The sequence below is a fragment of the Salarias fasciatus genome, chromosome 19 (assembly GCF_902148845.1).
Source record: "Salarias fasciatus chromosome 19, fSalaFa1.1, whole genome shotgun sequence".
NCBI classification, from domain to species: Eukaryota; Metazoa; Chordata; class Actinopteri; order Blenniiformes; family Blenniidae; genus Salarias; species Salarias fasciatus.
This window is the reverse complement of record NC_043763.1, coordinates 13,789,140-13,810,489: the sequence shown is the minus strand read 5'-3', so window position 1 is coordinate 13,810,489 and position 21,350 is coordinate 13,789,140. Positions and strand designations below refer to the sequence as shown.

Genomic DNA, 21,350 nt, shown 5'->3' with positions numbered 1-21,350 from the left:
TAAGGGAATCACTGCTATATGGTCATGCTCAAACAATCATCCAACAGGGTATTTTTCACTTACTCATTCCCTCTGTAGGGCAAATCACACACTGGTGGGAGGTTGATTCCTTTCAGAAGAATAAATCTGCAATATTTGTGTAGCACTCCATTAATTTCTCATGACCAAACAGCAAGAACTGTCTGCAAAGGAGTTCTATTATGTTCAGAAATTAGCCATACTGTGGGAGACAAGGTCGGATGAGAACAAATGAGCAAGGCACTCTCACTAGACGGGAATACCACAAACTGATGAAAGGTAACAGAGTCTTTTGTTCGGCGCTCACGGAACCATAGAGGTGTGCTATACAGTTGTCACCGTGTCACAGGCTCTCACATCAACTGTATCCTGCACACAGGCGTGAGGGCAGGGATGTTTGTAATGAAAAATGACGACACTGCTCGGTAAAGACGACACCACGAACCTCGTGTCACTACAAAGACTCGCGGATGAAATGGATGACAGCCACCTACTACTGAACTGAGTGCGAGAGGGATAACTTTAAAGAAGAACTTCAAAAAGCGGCTTCAAGCGCTGAAGAGCACCCCACTGTTTTCTGTCTCCTCTAGTTTAACCCCATCACTTAAAAGAACAGCATAGACACAGAGAGACGGTAACGGGATGTGAAAGAAAGAGTTTGAGGTAGGAGTGTGAGGGGAGGAGTATAAATGAAAGAGGAGCTGTGTGAGCAGGAAAAGGAGAGCGAGCGAGACAGAAGGAGGGAGAGAGAGGGAGTGCGGATGCCCTGAGTATTTTCCATCTTCTCTGTGTGGCCCACTTATCAGCCAGGCAGCAGGGCAGCCTTGTGCTTACAGAGTCCTGTTGGCTGATTCATATCACCAAACCACAGTTGAGATGATGGCACACAGTGAATCAGCCGGCGCTGCAAAGGTAGAAAATATTAGCTCTTAGCTTTTGCTACTTGTTAAGTGCACTGGAAACCACATGTACCAAACCCACGAGGCCACATTTTTTTGGTAAGAAATGCACATCGCTTCACTCAAGTCACAACTGAAGAGAAGACGTGTTTCCCAGGTGGCTACACTGACACACGGCTGTGAGAAAACCTTTGGAGTGATGTGTGTACAGGCTGTTTTCAACTAAGGTACATGGGTGTAAACTGTGAAGAAACCAGCAAAAGTTGGTTTTAGTCAGAGGTGAGAGGTCACAAAGTTTCATGTTTCTTTGTCCAGGATGATTCACGCAATTTTTTTTTTTTTTTTGACGATAAATCGTTATGAGTTTAAAAGCAATGTTAAATTTATGAAAAGACACATTTTCAGACAGAATGAGATATACATTTAATGTAGACAAATTAAGTTCATGTTGTCACACATGACAGTTGCAGGATCGTGTAAATACAACTCTGCCTATCTTTTGGTCCCAATGGATTAAAACAGGATATATCAACAACACCTAGATTTTTAAAATGGTTAAGAATTCAAACATCAACAAAATTATTTAGTTAGGACGAGAATAAATATGCCATGTGTGATCTTAAAAATCAGAAAACGCATGTACTGAGTGGTTGTGGGCGAATATACAGTAAGAGTGTCTTACTTTGTCCTGTGATGGTCTGAGCGTACGACGTCTTCACCCATTGTTGTCTGCGTTCAGCTCCAGTGCACTTGGAATTAGACATAGCGGTATAAACGATGTGTGGATTGAACAGCTCATTTTGTTTTTAGCCTACTATGAGTGGTGATTATTTTTTATAGATATAATGCAAAAGCATATTTAAGAGATGTTTCAAAGAATGCAAAAAACTGAAATAAAACAATCATAACTTTTTAATGAAAAAGTGACATGAGTATATGTGAGTGAATAGCTTCCCTACCTAATCAGTGTAAGTGCTGCTGGTTTACTTTGCCATTTCGTTCATTAGCACAAAATGAACTTTGGCGGCGCATTATGACAATATAACATAAATTGTGTGGTCAGAGTTATTGTGTTAAAAAGGTTGCATTGTGTTTCATCTCGAACGCCTGCATCTGATTAATTATTCGACTGTGTGAGACTCATAAGGACACTTTTTACTACTGGCCTATCGGGAACCTGAGAAGAGGTTCTCACTAATCGGATGCTGCGAGTTTACAGCTCCAATCAGTAACGACACCTGAAGGTATTAAAACATTGCACAGGGCCGTGAAATTAATGACACACACAAGGGAAACTGCACCCCTGACCTGCTGCAACTGCCCCCTCTTCTGCTGAGACTGAAGGAATTTAACTCTCCTTCCAATTCCATTCACCAAATAACTAGCTCCTCATCAATAAACATCCTCATAAATGCATTTAATCGATGTTGAACTGAATACCACCCCATGGAATATTAATGTTCCTGAAGTCAGTAACAACACTCTGTTAGCGGTTATGGAGTGCTGGTCACAGCTCAGAAAAGTTGCAGAAGAAGCCGAAGAAGGTTTGACGAGGCCTCAGAAGGAGGACACACCCAGAACAGTGCAAGGACATCGATTCCACTACTGTTGCAGACTGACAGCCACAAATAAGAGATGAGAGCGAGCGGGTCAGTGTGCAGCCTCATCATACCGTACAACAACACAGCCACATACACACCCGATGACAAGTGTCACTGGCAGCCCAGCACTGACACATCCCTGAGGAGAGGAGGGAGGCATGGGGAGATAAGGAGGAAGCACATGGTAAGAGATACAGGTTCTACCTCTGATATGGGAATATTGTTTAACAGTGAAGAACATTATCTAGGTGATTAGTATGTATTGCAAAATGAACCTCAGGCTCTTGGTCTTATCACATGCCCAGTGTGACTTTCTATTCCTGGGAATCAGCCTTGCTGCCTGTAAGGCCGTCGGTTAAAAATTATGTCGAAGGTTTGCTTACAAAGACACCATGCAGAGACAAAAGCCTGTCAAGGAATGAAATTTGACCTTTACATAAATTAAAGAAGAAGAAAGCCGAGTGAAGGCTGTGTCCCCGAAGATACTGTTAAAACATAGAGAATGCCTAAATCAGCTGGACACGTCTAGTCAGACAAACACATATATCCGCCTGCTTTCTCCTGCTTGCTTGAATATCGAGAAAATGCCTCTTAATCCAAAAATTGTTTACTCGACAAACTAACAGGGGAGAGGGGCTCCCAGCAGAGGTTGTTACAGGAAACGGTGAGTGATATGGAACAGAGGTCTGTTATTGTGACCTTCAGCAAGAATAATTTTCTGAATGATAGTCCACCCTACGGATTTGTTTGAAAGACAAAGGGAAAAAAAAAAATATTTTGCTCCCTGAGCGCCTTATAAACAGGCTACTTCTACAATGCCTCAATTCTCACACTGTGCTTACCGCAGCAGCCCTCTCAGACAGAGGCAACACTTTTAGCTAAGCAACAAGGAGGTAAAAGCAGGTGCTCACAGACACAAAAATACAGGATAAAGGCGCTAAAGCAAAGATATAACCAAAAGAATATTGTGCCAGCCACTGCTGACTGTTGAGGAAGGGCATGTGTGCTTCAAGTCTCGCACAGTACATTCCATTCATCGATCCATCTATCTATTCAATCACTCCTCCCACTTTTCCACCTCTTGCCCTGCATTACAGTTACCTGATGTGCTGACAGAGAAACAGGTGTCTCAGCTATTAGTGCAAGTCTTTCTGTGCCACCTACTGCGTCCCGTGTTTTTGACGACAGCATAAATCAAGACTGCATTAATGGGAAGAAGTAAATCAAGTAATTTTACAACCCTGCATATATGACACATCTTTAGTGTTAGCAGTGCTAGTTCTTCACTGCTGTTTGGCTAGAATGGTTCAGAATGGACTTCAGCTCTTTGTGACTCTGACACGGATGGATGAATGGATGGATGGATTAATATCCATCATTTGAAGACAAACAACCATTTTTCCTAAAGCCTGGGTTGAGGATTCTTTCAGTCAAATTATCAAACACAGCTCCTGCCTGGTTAGTGCAAAAGACCTAAAAAAAAAAAAAAAAAACCCTTAAGCAAAAATGAAAAAAGGTCATATTACAGTTTATTATTTAGGACAGAGTTTGATATAACCTCTCGGGTTTAGTCTGAGCAGCTTTCATTTTTAATCATTAAATTAATACTTATCTATTAGAAGGTATGCTTCGTCATGCTGTCCCTCCTGAATCATATTCTGACTTCGATATCTGTCCCCTCTCCTCACTCTAATTTCCTCTCATAAAAAGGCTGCCTTCTACGACTCTCCTTGGCTTGAATTTTTATGTCTTCCTCTGGTCCATCTCAGAGGAATATTGCCAAGGTAATGTGATGATGACCCTTAAGAATCCTCATTAAATCACTCAATATCAGCACATCAACTAAACGTCCAAAATGTTAATACAGAAATGCAGCCAAGACACCACTGACGACCCAACAGAAGTTAGTGGGGAGTTCTTTAATCTGTTTCAGTGAAAGGTCTTATAGTCACCGTCTCTCACATTAGCACTCACATCAGCATCCGTGTCACAACCCTATTCAGACAGCCAGACAGACAGTACAAACAAAGTCAGTTAGATTCAACAACACTAAAGAGATGGGTGTCAGAGCGGCAGATGGAAAGTTGAGCATCTGTCACTGTGCTGAACCATTTGGCTGAAATCAAAGGGAGATGAGCTCCTTCAAAGGACAGGCAAAGCCATGTCTGAGGCCAGACATGCTCTGGTGTGTTCCGCAGATAAGGGCCAAGAGGTTATATTGCTTTTCTTCTGTCTCTCCCTTTGTTCTCATCTGTCTTAAGGGAGTAAGGCGAGAGAGAGAGAAAAGAGAGTGAGAGAAAATACAGACAAACGGAGAGGAGAGAGAAAGGTAGAGAGAGAAAAAAAAATGAGTCATGAACGGGTTGCCTGTCTTTTTCTGCTACTGCGCTCTGTGCTGATCAAACACTCGTTAGTAGAATTTGCTTGGTGTTTCCGGACGACGGGGGTAATGAGCAGAGGTGGCTGGAGCAGAGGGATGCCGGGCCGTGATGCAGATTGTTCCTGACAGTATCGGAGTACTTTTGCCTTCCAGTCTTTCTCTTTTCCTGCCTACTCCAGGTAACTGCTGCAGAGACGTTGCCTCCAGCGTACCTTTAACTGGGAGCACTTCGACTCAGCTGGGTACGAGGCATGAGCTAAATAGCGCAGTAATCCTCAGTGGAATTCTGAAGGGAACATATACACTACTTCGGATCTCAAAGGGTTTGCAGGTTTACTTTCTTGGCACACGGTGAAGAACACCGCAGCCCTGAAGCCTCATGTATGAAGTTGACTGTGCTTTGAATGGAATTCAGTCTACGAGAGTGTAGCACTATTGCCCTTCCATCCTTTTTCTCTTCAAAGAAAGAAAGAAAGCATACTTCATTGATTCCCTTGGGGAAATTACTCCTCTGCATTTAACCCTTCCTATTCATAGTTAACCTTAACAACACATAGGAGCAGTGGGCTGCCATGATGCCACCTCTGGAGAGCTGTTGGGGGTCACGGGCCTTGCTCAGTGACCCATACTGGTAACCTGTCAGCAGTGGGATTCAAACCCATGAATCTCCAACCTTCAATAATGTTCTGTGACCTCTAGGCAACAACTGCACAAACACTGCCGGTTATAAATGAGCAGATAGAAACACATGTGCAACACATTAGTTCTGTAACATAATTACAAGATTGCAACAGCAAACGTAGAAGTTTGTGCCTTAGATTATCTTACTGTTCTTTGAGGGTTTACCCACCCATCCATTTCCAAACCATTCATCCTTTTCAGGGTCGCAGGGGATTGAACCAATCGAAGCTAACTGCAGCTGAAGTCAAGATATAACCTGGACAGGTCGCCAGTGCCTCACAGTGCGAACACAGAAAGACAGATCACAAAACACATCACATTCAGACCTATGGGCAATTTTGCTTCTGCAACTGACCTCAAAGGCATGTTTTTGGACAGTGGAAGGGAAGTGGAGTGATCTGAAAAAACCCACAAATGCACATAGGGCTCACACAGACTCACACAGAAAGGCTCCAATGTTTTCACTGTGAGGGAGAAGTGCTAACCACTACACCACCGTGCAGCAGGGCTAAACACGTACAGCCCATTTTGTTCTCTAAACTGGTCAGCAGAATGTAAAAGGTCAGAAAAATGTTGCGTTGTTGGTGATTTTCAAAGATTTTCAAAGCAGGGGGGTGGTATCCAAACAAAGGCCACCATTGGACACTATTGGATTGGAACAACTGTGTTTGTCAGATACATTGATTTTTCTGCGGCATGGTTCCCATTATGTTGATGTCGGCAGTATGCGAGCTGCCACATATGACCCTGCAGTTAAAGCACGTGCTGTAACACACACCCAACACCAGCAGATCAGAGCACCTAGAAGGATTCATTCTCCTCCAGCAAGGACAAGTCAGAGTAATAGGTGATAATGATGGAGGGTGAGACCGCACACGGCTAATATGCTGTCAAATTAATATGCTTAATGTCTGTCTCATCCAAGTTCAAGTTTATGTGTCACAAGGTTCACATTAGGTCATATTCTGCAAATACTATTTCATAGTACATGGTGTCCACTTTTGCTTGAGTTTTCATATGATAGACAGCTTTCTATTTTGAAACTGTAACACAAATATCATCTCTTTTGTCCCTTACATTCAGAAAACAAAAAGTTGCTGAAATTTCAATTTCAGATTGCATTTGAGGAAATAAATTGGCATGCTTTATTTTGTGAGTTCCTTGGTTGAAGACTGAATTGACAAATTAATACAAGAACACAATAAATTACACGAGACAGAAGAGAGAAGAGGGAGAGGATTGACCAGAGACAAAAAAGCAGCTAATTAGAGTGAGGGTTGTGACAGAAACAGCTAGTTATAAGATGTGAGAAAGAAACACTGATGATGGAATATACCCCATCTATACCATATTTAAGTGAAAACACTGCCAACTCAGAAAGATGTACAGCAAAAAGCTGAAGTGTTTTACTTTTACCACCTCTGGAGGACACAGGGTGACTGCACAAGGTAGTGCACAGCATAACACAAACACTTGATTAAAATTGACCTGAAAGGGACGAACAACTTAAAAATGGGGTCAGCTTCAAAGTCAGTCTGAAACATTTGTTTGCAGTATGAAATGAGACTATCAGGTTTCTAATTTGAGCTCTGAATTATTGATGAATTGAGGGTTGGAAAATCATAACCACAGATGAATTCAGTCATGACAGATAGTCACAAATTGAAATTAACAGGATTATAATGTAAATGTACAGGTATAGATAGTATTAATACAATACACTACAGAGTGACAGCCATCGCACCCTATAAGTAAAACTTTCTTTACATTCCAAAAGTAAAATGCAAGATGAGGCATTCTTCAAATGAGTGGCAATACAACTCGATCCTAATTAGAAGACTAGACAGTGGTTTCTCGGCCATATTTCAAGGTTCGCTGCCTTACGACAAATTATGCAAAGACCCTATTCATTTAAATCAAGTGCTTCGGAGCTGGTAGACATTGAAATCTCACAGAGAAACAGGCTGTCAAAACCAGAGCACAACAGCCTGAACTAAAAGCTTAAAGGTGCATGTGTTGATGGCAGGAGAGTTAATGCAGTCAGCTATCGTAGCGCCAGGCATCACACGGGTTTTAGTTAGAGATCGGCATTAGTATGCAGTGAATGAATAGACAGAGCAATGATCGGTACAACACCGAGATTAAAAAGTTTTGTGTGTTTCAGTTAAAGCATGTCAAGCGCGCAGCAGTGGGGTCGACTTAGACTACATGAGCCACATAATTACATGGCTTAACTATTTTAAGACTGATGATTCAAGTGTTTGGAATGGAAACCAGCTAAACTAAAAGTTTCTGTCAAGTGGGGGTGTGGACAGCAAACCCACAAGCAAAGTCAGAAACAGACTTTTGACAAGAACGAGTCGAAGGCAGACACTGACATGGACGTATCTGCAGCACCAAATGCAAACAGCCTGAACTTGATTATAACATAGATTATGAACCAAACCATCATAAGAACTGCAACCAAGACAACAGAGCACAGAAATCACAAATAACCAAGTGAGGATAAAACAGGAGGGAAAGACACTTTGAAAATCAGATGTGAAGTTTTAAGACAAAAAAATAAAAAATAACACCAGAGGCATCACAGCTTCACATGATAGGATGTTATCTCAGTACTTGAACTAATGGTAAATAAATCTTCATCTTCATAGTTTGCTGTCATAGATATAAAACGTACATAGGAAAATACAATATTATTAAATTTCAGTTTTGAAAAGTTTAATAATCCTAAAGTATCGTATAGAGGAATTACATCTGTGACAAGTAAAGACAGCTGAGGAAATCTGGCTGCTTCAAATGATACATCTAAAAGAAACAGTCTGAAAAAGGAAGGACAAGCTGTTAAGAAGATGAGATGAAACCCTCGTTACTGTAATCCATTTGGCTAGTGACTACATCCACTGAAAAAACCGACACGCCTACATACATCCGATGGAACAGAAACTTTGGTTTTTCGCCAGACATGATTACACTGTCAGATGGCTATAGTGGGTGACAAAATGACAGTCCAAACCACCACTTGGATTGTTTTTGCACTGATTATAATATTGTACTGCTAAAAATGTGAAAACGAAAACTCCACACTGTGACTCAGTCCTCTGGAGCTCCAAGAAAAAAACCTGAGAATTCAGGAAAAAAAAAAAAAAATGCTTCTGATGACAAGTTTTCATCACATTTTAGCAGAATAATTGTTTGTACTTTGGTGGCATAATGAAGTAATAGAAGATGCAGTTAGGTTGTGAGGCTAACAGGATGATGAGACAATTTCGAAGCAGTTACTTGCTAAATTGGAGTTCTAATGAATGAAATGACCGATGCCAACGGAAGACATCTGTGTTTACGTTCATGATAGAATCTTATGGCATCGAAAGCTATCTACACGTTCATTCAAACTTATAAGACAACTTGGAGAAAGGAAATATAAGTGATTCAAGCAATGCATTGCATATCTGCCTTTGGCAGAAGGACACTGCTCATAGACAAAGCATAGGGTGGATGTCCTCTGCGTTGGTTATCACATGACATAGGGCTAATTAACTCCAAAGCAGAAAATAGAGGCCCTGCAAGGAGCAATAAACATTCTCTATTAAAAGCCATCTAATTAGAATGCAAGCTACAAGAGCTTGAAGGAGAACATAACAAACACAGAGGCCAGTGTAATTGTCAACCAAGCTCTGTGGAAAGCAAACATAATAGACATAATCAGCCGAGCACTTCACATAAGGTCATGGTAGAACGTTGTGGAAATATTTCTTCATATCTGACTGAAGTTACCAGATGGTGTTGTGCTTCGACTGTGGAGAAGGTCACAGACACTTCGACAGTCCTACACGTCAGATGGCATGCCATCAATTCCAACCTAATCTACTTGTTGATGCCTGGAACATGAGAGGAACATGGAGCAAAGAAGTACTTTCTGCAGAGCCAACCAAATTAACCCCAGTAAGCCAAAAAGTTTAATTTTCCATATAATTAAAACAGAATCCACTTCAGTGATATGATCGCTTTTAACTGACAGAATTTCAGTGATATTAAAACAATCACACTGTTTTAAATTGTGCTTATTTATGTCACAGTTTCCAAATGTGCCAAAAAGTCAACAAAGTAAAAAGTTATGAGGAAAACTGCAAGGATTTCATGTCGGCCGACGCTCTCGTCCACTCAAGGCCTCTCGGCTCCGTGGTTGATCGATAGTAATGGAAATGCCAGCAGGCCTTCAGAGCCCATTGCCAATTTAACCTGTTCCACCATGACTCAATTCTTCCTCAAATAGCCCAGCTGCTTACTGGGATGGACTGCAGGCTTGTGGCGCTGATAAGATGAGCGTGCAGCAGCAGAGTGCAGTCGAGACGGACACAGACAAATTGTAAGTGCGAGGGTGTGTATGTTTCCAAACACCACTTTTTCAAAATATTTCCATGAGGCAGTTCGTGCAGGCAGGTACGTGAGCGAGTCCGCAGCACGGCATCCAACGATTTGCCTCGACTTGCAAAGGTAGGACACAACGAAGACACAAAACAGCCCAGTCGGCTTCATAGATCATTTATGTACCAAGCTGGGCACATTACTGCTCTCCATGTCAGGTAAATGTGTTTGGGATGATGAGAAGGAATGATTTTGATTGTGAGTGAAAATAATAAATTGGTAGATCCATCAGCATAAAAGTATTCAAGGATTAAATCTTGGTCGACAATAGGCTATCCACTGCAGTGAAAATGGGATTATAATGTATCTCAGTTCTCACTGTTTTCAAGTTCTGCTTCTTGTGATTCATCCACAGCATGATTATTTTCAGTGGAAAGCAGAAAGGATTCCGTCATTTCATGCAAAGAGCTATGAGACAAACCTTTAAATCTTGAATATTTCTCGACCAAATCAAATTAAGGACAACATTTTAACTAGGTTTTTGTTTTTTATCAAGCAATTTGAAGTAAGATTACATTTAATCAAGTAGCAATGAATTTACACACTCATTTAAACTCTTATCAAGGATCAATTCTGAACTGTCACTTGTTTAATTTGCTAGATGGATCTATTTATTAGGATGACACTCAGGGGCTGGAGCGCCAAAGGCAAATAGCTAAGACGTGAATAAACACATCTTTAACACAATGTTAACAAAGCACGCTTCTAAACTACCCCCAAAAGCAAAAAAGCAGTGCGAGACGGCACAATTAAATCAAAATATATCCATGCTCTGTTACCTCTCATTATGCCGCCTGTATTATTTAATTGATTTAGCTTAGGATTTATAGTGTATATTAAGTAATTGTATGGCAGCCTATTGATTCTCTGTGTAAATGTTTTCATTTTCAGAGTGGTGGCTGGTTGAGAGAAGGTCCTGCAGAGAAAGAAATGGAGGCAACAGCAGAGAGATAGCACAAGGGGCTGAGACATCTGCTCAGGTTTATAATGATGATGCTGCAGGGGAGAAAAAGAATAAGATATGGAGGTCACGTTCGCAAGCACGGTGTCTCCATCTGTCCCCTGAGGTTAGTGGGGTGAGCCAGAGATGACGGTGGGGCCCGAGGAAAGGAGTTGGCGGATTGTAGGCAGGGATGTACCAGACTTGGGGACACTGTTTGCTTGCTCTATTTTTATCCCAGAGGCCATGCAAACAGTAAATGAGGTGTGATCGTTATATAGGCGGTCCATCGTCTCAACAGTCTGCGAACCTATGCTTTGTGAAAGTTCGGGCAGGGATAAGGTGTTTTTTTTTTTTTCTTACCGTCCCTAGTTAGGCAAACTGTGCAACACAGCAGCGAAAGAAAGGTGCACAAAAGGTACTGTCATTTTCATTTTTTGGATAATCCTCCACAAAACTCCACGACGACAGAAGAAAGTCAGTAGCTGCAACCACATAGACCAAAAGTAGTCTGATTAAAAACTAATCTGAGTAAAATTTTGTCATTCTGTACCAAATGCTGTCTGATTAGATAGGCCCTATACCCGATGATCCAATCAGAGTTCAAGTAAACAACCCATCAGACTGCTTACCACTGTTGGAGCATTTGTGCACATGAATGATGTAGCATCAGCACTAATAACATCACACAGTGTTTTAAGATAAAATTCAGTGATAAAGAACAACTGATTAATGCAGGACACAGAGCTGCCATGCTAAATCATAAAACACTCTGAACACTTATCTCTTCTAGGTCATATTTTAAAAAGGGCGAATTTTTTTATTTCAGTATCGCAGTTCAAAAAATAAATCCAAGCATGAATGGTCTACCAACTGCATTCATCTTCAATAATACAAGGCTTCAGGGCGAATGTAAACACCAATTTGATCACTTTATTCGGTGTTCATATAAACGAGACAATCTGATTCATCAGCCGGAAAACATTCAATCACACTGCCAAACAGTGACACCGCGAACCGTTAAAAATAGACCAAATGTGACGCTGCTGTGTCATTGAGATGCGTCCCTATTCAGGGCTACATCCTCCAAAGGTTGCATTTGAAGACAAATGGTGTCAGTCTTGGCGTAACAAGGCTGTCTAGTTTGAAGGCTCTTCTGAATGCAGCCCACAGATAGAGCATCCATATCCAAGACAGAAGCCAAGCATATCTCAAAATTCATAGCGCTAAGTAAACATAACAGCTTGCATCATAACATTTCTAATTGGTGTAGTTCTTTTCCCCACCCAGTTATCAGGAATACCCTGAACATGACGAAAACACTTTCAAGTGTCAGCATTGGCTTACAACTCAATCAAAGTGCAAACAGAACAAATTACAAATAAATCTGAATGTATTATCATTAGTGGAGCTGAGTGAAGCATTTCAGCCTCCTCCTACTAAACTGTCTTCCAATGAAAAAAATTCAACTACCTACGACTCCATTTTCAACTCTCTTTGTATTAAAGTACTGCTGCCACGGGTGCAGAACTTTGCAACACAACTGCGAGGCCAGAAATGTCCTGAAGACATTTGTCCTGCATCTTGCTTCATAAACTTTGGTCTGCAAACTACCCGGCATGCGAGTAACCTGTCTGCCAAATGATTAAAAAGGCCGTGTCCCTCAAAGAATGCAGCTCTTGTATTGGGACAAACACACTAACCTAATCAGGCCATTCAGAGAAACAACATGTGAGACAAATTCAAGTTAATTCTCTCAATGAGTTTTGAGGAAATTGCCTTAGCAGGGAGGAATGGTGGGGAAATGCACAACCTTAAAACATAGCACCTCCATTATTTTGGAAATTGTGCAGTACATGGGGGTGGTGTACAAACACATGTTTCTATCTTATTCTATAAATCCAAACTCTATTACTGAACTCTCGTACTGAGGTCAATACTTTCACCTAAAATGCGTTTGGCCGAGAGTTATAGAACAGACATGAAAAAAAGTTGCCCTTAATAAACACCTCTCAATGGCTACCCACATTCCTGATTTCTTCATACTCTCAAACAGACTGTTATGCCAAACGGCTGCTTTCACCAGCAGGCAGTGACAAATCAAAGCTTTGTAGGGGGAATTCAGACTGAAGAGATCCTCTTTCTACATCGACAAATAGGTTCTAATTATAAGAAATTTTAAAAAAAAGAAAAAAAAGCCACAAATTAACAGGAAAGGATGACATTTCCCAGTATGAACCGTACATGCAATGTAGGTCAACAGTCACACCAGTTCTGCCAACTTTGTTTTATCAGAGTAATTAACCTCTCAAGCAGCTTCTACAAACCAGGAGTGTGTCGACTGAAAGCTACATCTCCGAGACGAACATGCTGGGTAGTCATTGGTTAGGGCAAACACCACTTTCCACTACAAGGACTCAGATAATGTCAAGCTGCATGAATCAACTACTTGAATCAAATGGGAATGCTGTGATTGCAAGTCCGTATCATGGGAATTACCCTGCATACTGTAATTGGGTTTGGCATTGGAACAGTGTATCCTGTGAGGTATTAGAAATTTGATACATGTCAAAGACTTTGCCATATTAGTAATAGGATAATAGTAATTCTTTCATTATCGTTCATTGCAGAGGCTTTATCAAATTGCACTTCTCTTGACTGCATTTAATTTAGAAGCTCCATTAGTGTACTGGTGCCCCAGATGGATATAAATAGAAAGGAACCATCATCGATCATTACTAGTTCGCCCTTACTTAATCTCTCCATGAAAACCATCCATTTGACCATTGTGGATAATGTTGCACACTAGAAGCAGGACCACTCACAGGCACGATTGGATTTCAAAGATCCAAGCATGAAGATTAGTTTATGAGGTGTCATAATATCCATCCGTCTCCATCCATCTTCTGTGCAGCTTTATCCAATTCATGGTCGCTTGGGTCTGGAGCCGACAGACAGCATCACAGACACTTAAAGGCAGTTTTAGGGTCATGGATTAGCCTCAATAGCATGTTTTTGGACCATGACAAGAAACCAGAATAGATGACAGAAACCAAATGCCTGGATAACATGCCAAAGAACAGAAACAGGTCCCTCACTTTATGTGGAGGATAGAAACAAAGTCTTTCTTTCATGCACTGTGTTGAATGGATTGCTCAAAGCCCACAGCAGAGCCAACCCAAGGAGAACCGGAAAGTGAGAATCCGTGGCTCAGCTGCCATCTTAATTTTGTCCTTAAGCTGAACAAATGTAGTTTCCATATTTTCATTCTCAACAGTTTACAGATGACTCTCCAACGTCTTTTGGCATCATCTGTCAGAAGTACTAGGTCGAGTGATTGTTGAGCAAATGTGCATAAAAAGCGAGCTTCAACTGCCAGAAGCGCAGCTAATGGAAGACCTTGAGGAGCACGCAGACAAAAAAAAAAAATAAATGATTGCTTGAAATTCACAACAGAATTGTGTTTCACTTCTTTTGTTACTGACAAAAGCAACACACTTCACTGCGATGCATTACACCCAACGGCGGTAAGTGACAAAAAGCATTTTTACGTAATTATAGCCTGAAAATAACCCAAGCCATATCACTCACTTGTACAACTCGGTTCAGAAAAGATCCATATTTTCTTTTCCTTTTCCTTTGTCAACTATAATGTTCTCTGCATGTGTATTCATGTCCACTTAAGACTCTACACCGTGCAGGTGTTTTTGATCTCTTCCCCAAACCTGTGTTTTCTTTCTATTTTTATTGTCACCTAGCTGGAGTAAGCCTCTGACACAGAAAATAACAGCTTTGTTCTCCTCTCTGTATGAAACACGAGGTGACGACCTCCCACCAGAATGTAAAGTGCATCTTTTTTTTTTCCCTCTCTCTCTTTAAAGGCTTGAGGATGAATCACTACAAAAAAAAGGGTGGAATAGGAGTGGAGGGGTAGTGTTTCAGAGGTCTGCGCTATTGATTCAATTTCTATGACCACAAATACTTTAAAGCATAATAAGCCTATGCTTCAAGTCCCCATACCCTTTCAAGGCTTGAAATGGCCTTGTCGTTACCTACAAATCACAGCTCTCCGCACAGCTGCCCTCTCTGGAGTGATATGTCAGTGACCACGGGGGAGAAAAAAAAACACAAGGCAACAGACACAAGCCGGCCTCTGAAAAATGTAATGGTTTTTGTTGGGGATTTAGCCAGTGGTATGGCGGCGTGCGAGCATCATTCATGTTCCAGACACAGCAGATCCTCTGGGGAGATGGTGAATATTAAAGGGCTTTCCAGGAGCCTCCGTCGCGAAAGCGCTTGACAGGAGACGTGTTTATGACCTTCAGAAAAGGAGGAGGAAGTCGATGATCGCTCTGACTGCCTCTTTTGCATCCCAAGTCAGTCTGCGCCACAGCAAAGGAAAAAAAAAATCAGTTAAAAAAAAAGAAGGCATCTGCAGTTTCGATTTCAACTTAACGCTGAGTAACTTTTCATGTCTATTCATCACATGGGCAACATCTCAGTTAGAAAAAACAGAAAAACTAATGGGTAAGAGTGATACTTGCTTAAATTCTATCAAACTCCAGATAATCAACACCCCCCCATCCCAAAAAAGAAAAGAAAATAGCAGATATGGAAATAAGAGATGCCGATTTAAATTAATTAAACGGCTCAAAAATCATTCAGTAATTCTCCGCTCCCCATGAATGCCTAAGGTTTTGATGTGGTATTATGTTCCTCGTGAAACAATTCAAATCCGTCAAAATAATCAGCATCAAAACAACAGCGGGCACATCAAAACACACAGTACTCACAGAAGTCCCAGAGTAAATAAAAGTTGTTTTGTTTTTTGTTTTTTCACAGTGACATGACTGTCAACTGAAGCCTGCTGTCAAAATATTAAAAACAAGCTTGTTTTTAATGTATTTAAACACACATTTTGGTGTATAGACTTGGTCTGAAATGGCAAGCAAGATTAAAATAGGTAGCGGGTAAATGACTAGAGATTCTACAAGTCCAAAATTTCTATTCCTAATAATAAGTTAAAGTTGCAATAAATAATATTTTGTCTCATCAAAGGTGGTTTTTGCTAAGGGTGCAATCACTGAAGGGCTCCACAGCGTGCATGATAACCTGGTGGTTATAGATTCACTATATGGGCTCCTATGGTCCCCTGTGACCCCTTGTGGCACAGAGAAGAACAGTAAAATCAAAGTTTGTGGTCTCTCATGGAAACGTCACCGATATCTCAGGTTAAGTCACAGTGTTGTTTTGTGTCAGCTATTCCTGAGATATGCGTCCAAAATCACTGGGTTTTTTTTTCTTGTTAATTTGCTTGGTGGTTCGGCAGGCTGGATAGGATGCTCTTGCGGGCCTCCTTTTTTGGCCCCGGCCCTCATGTTTCACACCCCTGCTATAAGATTTCTACAATTTCTCAAAGGTTTTAGAATTTGCCACAGTCCGAAAATCTGTGAGCATTTCCGAATGCCTTGAAATATTCCAAAGAATATCCTGGGATGTTGGATTTCCAAGTATTTCAAAGCGTGCCCTCTGAAGAGATAAACTACCAACGTGAGCATTTTTTAAGCTTTCTGTGACACACATCCTTCACTGATCACCAAGCCTCTGCCTCTGAGAACATGTGACAAGTGAGACTGAAAGTATCAAGTAACATGTTAGATGTCCCGAATAATGCTCCTCATAAAATGTGTGATTGTGTGTTCCTCTGAATGCCCAAAATAAATCTACTTCTCACTGTGACAGAAAATAGTTGTGGAGGGGGGGGGGGGGGGGGGGGGGGGGGGGCTGGGGTCCCCAACGGGTGAACAAGGTCAACTGAATTTGCTTGCGGATCAATCACTGATCACTCTCAAGTAAGACTGACAGTCATGTGATGATGGGCAACAAATGGTGAAAGACGACCTAACCTCACACAGGATGAACCGTCCGTCTGGCAAACCACCGCATTTCCATCACAGACACAGGGGATCGATCACAGCCTCCGCTCATCATTATAGTGCTGCAGTGGACACTCATCCAGAAGTAAATACTTAAGAATGCTCTTTGTCTGGCAGGTAAGCTGAGGACCTGACTCTAAATAAGCTGGTTAGAGAACAGCATGAACACTAAATCATTACAATTTAGGGATGTGGCGCTTTTAACTCGCTGTCGTTCTTGCCTGTGGTGACTTTATTAGGATCAACAAGCGCAACTGTTACAAATCTTGTCAGGCCTGTGAAAGCTAAATAATCCCACAATATCAGTTTATGTTCATGTTCAAACAATACGACAGTGACACTATTGTTATTGTGTAAAAATAAGGCATCAAGTAAAATGATTACAAATAAGCTGCACTGTGCAGGAAGAAATATGTGTTGGGTCATAAAAAGTCTAGTAAAATATGAACTATTCTTACATTTTTTACCTTTATTCTTAAGTTTGTGCTTATAGCTCGGGCGGCAGAGCAGGTTGTCTTCCAACTGCAAGGTCAGCAGTTCAGTCCACAGCTGACCTGTGCATTAGATCGTCCTTGGACAAGATACTGAACCCAAAATTACTCGCAAGGAAGGCCAAGCACCTTGCATTCAAGCTGTGTCAGTGTAACCAAGTTAAACAAAAAAGAAATAAATCCAAAGCATATTGCACTTTGAGATTGTTCAGGGGCAAATGTGCGACATGCATGGATATGAAAATTAAACAAGTTATGGGAAACAAAACATTTTCTCTGACTTCAGCAATAGATGTTCATTTTTCACTGATCAATGGTGATAAAGTAATGTGCAACCATTGTGTGAGGCCACCTCTAGGCATCCTTTTTTACATTTCTGTAAGGGCACTTTTCAGTCCAAAAGAAATCTTGTCCCAAGCACAGTAAGTGCACATTTCTACATTAACTTGGTCAAACAAAAGTGAGTTTCACTGGCTGATCAATGAAGTCAATGAAGCCAATAAAGGTTAATGTCCATGGCTCTATAAGCCATTACTCCTTTCTAATTCATCATTATCTGTGCAAAATGAGAGCATATAATAACTTCCATTAGAAATCCACAATGGGGTTTTTTTGTTGTTGTTGTTGTTGTTTTTTTCTTTTTTAATAAAACTAGATCCAAAGTGTGTCATGGTTGTTACGAATATACTATATACCACATGTAGTTATTAGGGGGGGAATTGAAACATGTATTTTCTAGATCATTTTTTGTGCTGCATGCAAACAAATCCCAAAAGCATTCTATCCTTAAAACACAAACACTAACTACATTACAAAAACAGCATTTGCATTTTTCTTAACACATAATTTCTGAGTTTCATTTCATTTATTCATCACATTAAAGCTTCTGAACAGAATTGAGGTCATGAAAGCTATTTGGACGATTTTGGAGCCCTGGTATCTTCATACTTTTGCGCACACGCATTAAATAACATTAAAAATAAAGGCAGTAGTGTGTTGTTTTCCCCTTTTTGCCCCATCTCTATGGGCTACTGATGTTTTGCATGTGCAGCAGAAAATAATACAGCCCTGTGAATGCCAAAAAGAAAATCACGAGGGAAAAGAGAAAGCTTGATATTGTTTAAAACAGCAAACTCCAGCTTTTGTCTTTGGATTCCTCCATTAGTTGTAACTGAACCCGGACAGTGGCGCTTCATGAATGACAGGTCGGAGTGCTGGCTGACTGTCACTGTGCAGGTAGCTGTCCGTCTGTTGTTTTCAGTAGTAACGTGCACGTTTAAGCTATAATGAAAAGATAAATGCTCGAACTGATAGTTAACCTAATGCCTGATGAGATAAACAAGAAGCACGCCTGCTTGTATCCCCCTGTGCAGCTGTCAGTATTCAGTAAACGTTACACAGTTTAAGCTAACATCAAGTTAGCTTGACTCACTTTGGCGTTCTTCATCGTGGCCCTCGTCGTGAAACGTTCCGCGTTCGGCTCCGTCTTCTTCGGTAACATTTCAGCAGACACAGCCTTCCAAGCTCAAACCACGAGTCCAGAAGGTGGATACAATGCGGGGCGCGTTTTCCAAATCGACACTCAAAACTTGAGGAGCTTTGTTTATGTGAGGGTTGCTGGACAACGGAGGTGCTGCCATAGTCGCCGGTGGCAGCTGGTTGGTGGTTACCATGGAAACGGTAAGACGCTGCTGAAAGTAAACAGACCTAAGTGTCGTGATTGATCAATAGAGAATACTTTCAAAAATAAAGCTTTAAATGGTCTATGTATTTTATCACTCTTGTTTCTATTAGATTTGTGTAATGTGTCAAGTTATTATATAATCTAAATGCAAAATAATAATTAATTTATACCCTAGAGCTATAATCAGATTGGCTGTGAGACACAGTGGACACCACATGTCACACAACCTGGCAGAGTCAGATTGTGAGTCTAGACATGAGAAGAAGAAGAAAAAAAGCTCCAAGGTTGTACACAAATCCTTTCTGCTGCAGAAAAGCAGAAAATTTCACTTATAAACAGAGACCAAAGTGAGATGGCTGTTTAAGATAGAGGTGAAGGCTGAGATATTTACAGGTCATTGTGGATATGAATTGAAAATATAAGTATGCACTCTCAAATACAAATATCTCAAGTACAAATATCAACACACATTTTGATGCAGAAATATAAGCAATATTGCAGGCATGCAGATATCACCATTCACACAAATCTGATCACATACATATTAAGAAAGACAGATACATCTCCTCATATGGATGCATAAATAAGTCTGCCACAGTGTTAGTTCAATGATAAATAAGAATTTGTACTGCATTTTGCTGTTAAAGTCAAAGCTCTTCTTTTGGCACTTAACTTAATGGACCACAATGGTGAAGCAACGGGCTGAACTCACACAGGACGACTTGTCCTTTTCTGTGCTTCAGCAACAGCACCAAGGCCACTTCTACCTTGGACATGTGGAATCAGTCACACTCTCAGCTCATCATTATACTTAGCGGGTGGACTCTCATTCAGAAGTAAATACTTAATGATGCTCTTTGTCTGGGAGGTTGACCAAAGCCTTGACTCCCAATGAGCTGGTTAGAGAGCGATCTGGGCACTGAATCACTCCAATTTAGGAATGTGGCGCTTTTAATCTTCCAATATCGTTCTTGCCTCTGGAGACTTTCTTGGGTGAACTTGTGCAAGTGTTATTAATCTTCAGCGCACAGGCAATTTCTCTAAAAGCTCCTATTTGTTTTTTATGGCTCCATTGAGAAAGGAGGGTATAGCAGCAGAGAGGGAGACTGTAAACAAGGTATGCAGGGAAGGCAAGTTATGTCCCTGTCAGCATTCAATGCTAGTCTCTCCTTCTTTTTCTCGCCCTCACTCCGCTTCCCTTCAGAGGATTAAAAAGAGGAAGAGGGGAGTTTTCAGAAAGCAAACTGAACAAACTGGAGCGTCAGCATGAATTCACCCTGGACTGAGAAATGATTGTTCAAACGGCGCAGCACTATCTCACTCCTGTTAGCGTATGGATAGGGCTGGAACTGGTCTTTGTATATTGTGGGAGCAGGCCTTGCAAGGATGATGCATGAAATGTGAAAAACATCATTAGTTCATGTTGAAATGTGCATAAAGGTGTACCTTTACCTCAATCTGCCAGGGCTGATCACCACCCGAGTGAAGTTATCGCCTTTGTCTCTTAAGCTCTTTTCAAGGACAAACGCATTGTGTCCACTTGATTGACACAGCAGGGATTCATTAGCATTTATTGCTGCTAATGATGCATAGTGGAAAACTAGGTGGTCCGGGAGGTCGGCAAAGACTTGGGGAGAAATAAATACATCGGGGAAAAAAGAACTGTAGTGCACTGTGCTTTGATAGATTTTTTTTTATGCATCTATACAGTCTTCTTCATCATCATGCTATCCCTGGTTTTGAACTACAGCTCATTTGGTAGGCCACCTTCAGGCTTGGCAGCCATTGTCCACTATGTGGGAAAACAGCAATTATGATATCATTAGAGCAGAAACTGGTACCTACAAAGCAGAAGACCCAGAGGGAGCCCGTAGAAGAATCTCTGTAGGGAAAGGATAGCAGGGACTTTGCTGCAGAGTAAGTTGCCCTCCAATTACCATGAAACAAGACAAACAGCCATTAGAGTCGACCATTAGGCAAGAGGGAGAGCAACCAGGGGCTTGTTGGGTTTAGCAGTTCATCAGGTTGTGAAAGTCACACACACGAGCACAAGGTACACGACTGTGATAAATGCCTTCCTCTGCAAAAGGGAATCAGGATTGTTGTATATGCCGTATCCTATTATGTTACATTTTTTATGACCATTGAAATGCACACAAGATATATTGATGCCCAATAGGAACACTATAGAAGAGACATATTAAACATTAAAACCTTACAAACTCACAGTTACTGTGACACTCTTAAATCCTACACATAATGTGGGGCTCCCAAAAGATACATTAGTAAAAT

General features: G+C 41.1%; 1 protein-coding gene across 1 annotated transcript in view; it reads right to left on the bottom strand.

Moving 5' to 3' along the window:
* The window catches only part of pacrg (PARK2 co-regulated), a 133,574-nt gene extending 114,722 nt beyond the window's left edge, over positions 1–18,852 (bottom strand). Inside the window, exon 1 of the mRNA XM_030117026.1 lies at positions 18,807–18,852. Within this exon, the coding sequence (XP_029972886.1) occupies positions 18,807–18,821 (15 nt within the window). The 5' untranslated portion in view covers positions 18,822–18,852. The remainder of the gene's footprint in view (positions 1–18,806) is intronic.
* Between the last annotated feature and the right edge of the window lie 2,498 nt (positions 18,853–21,350).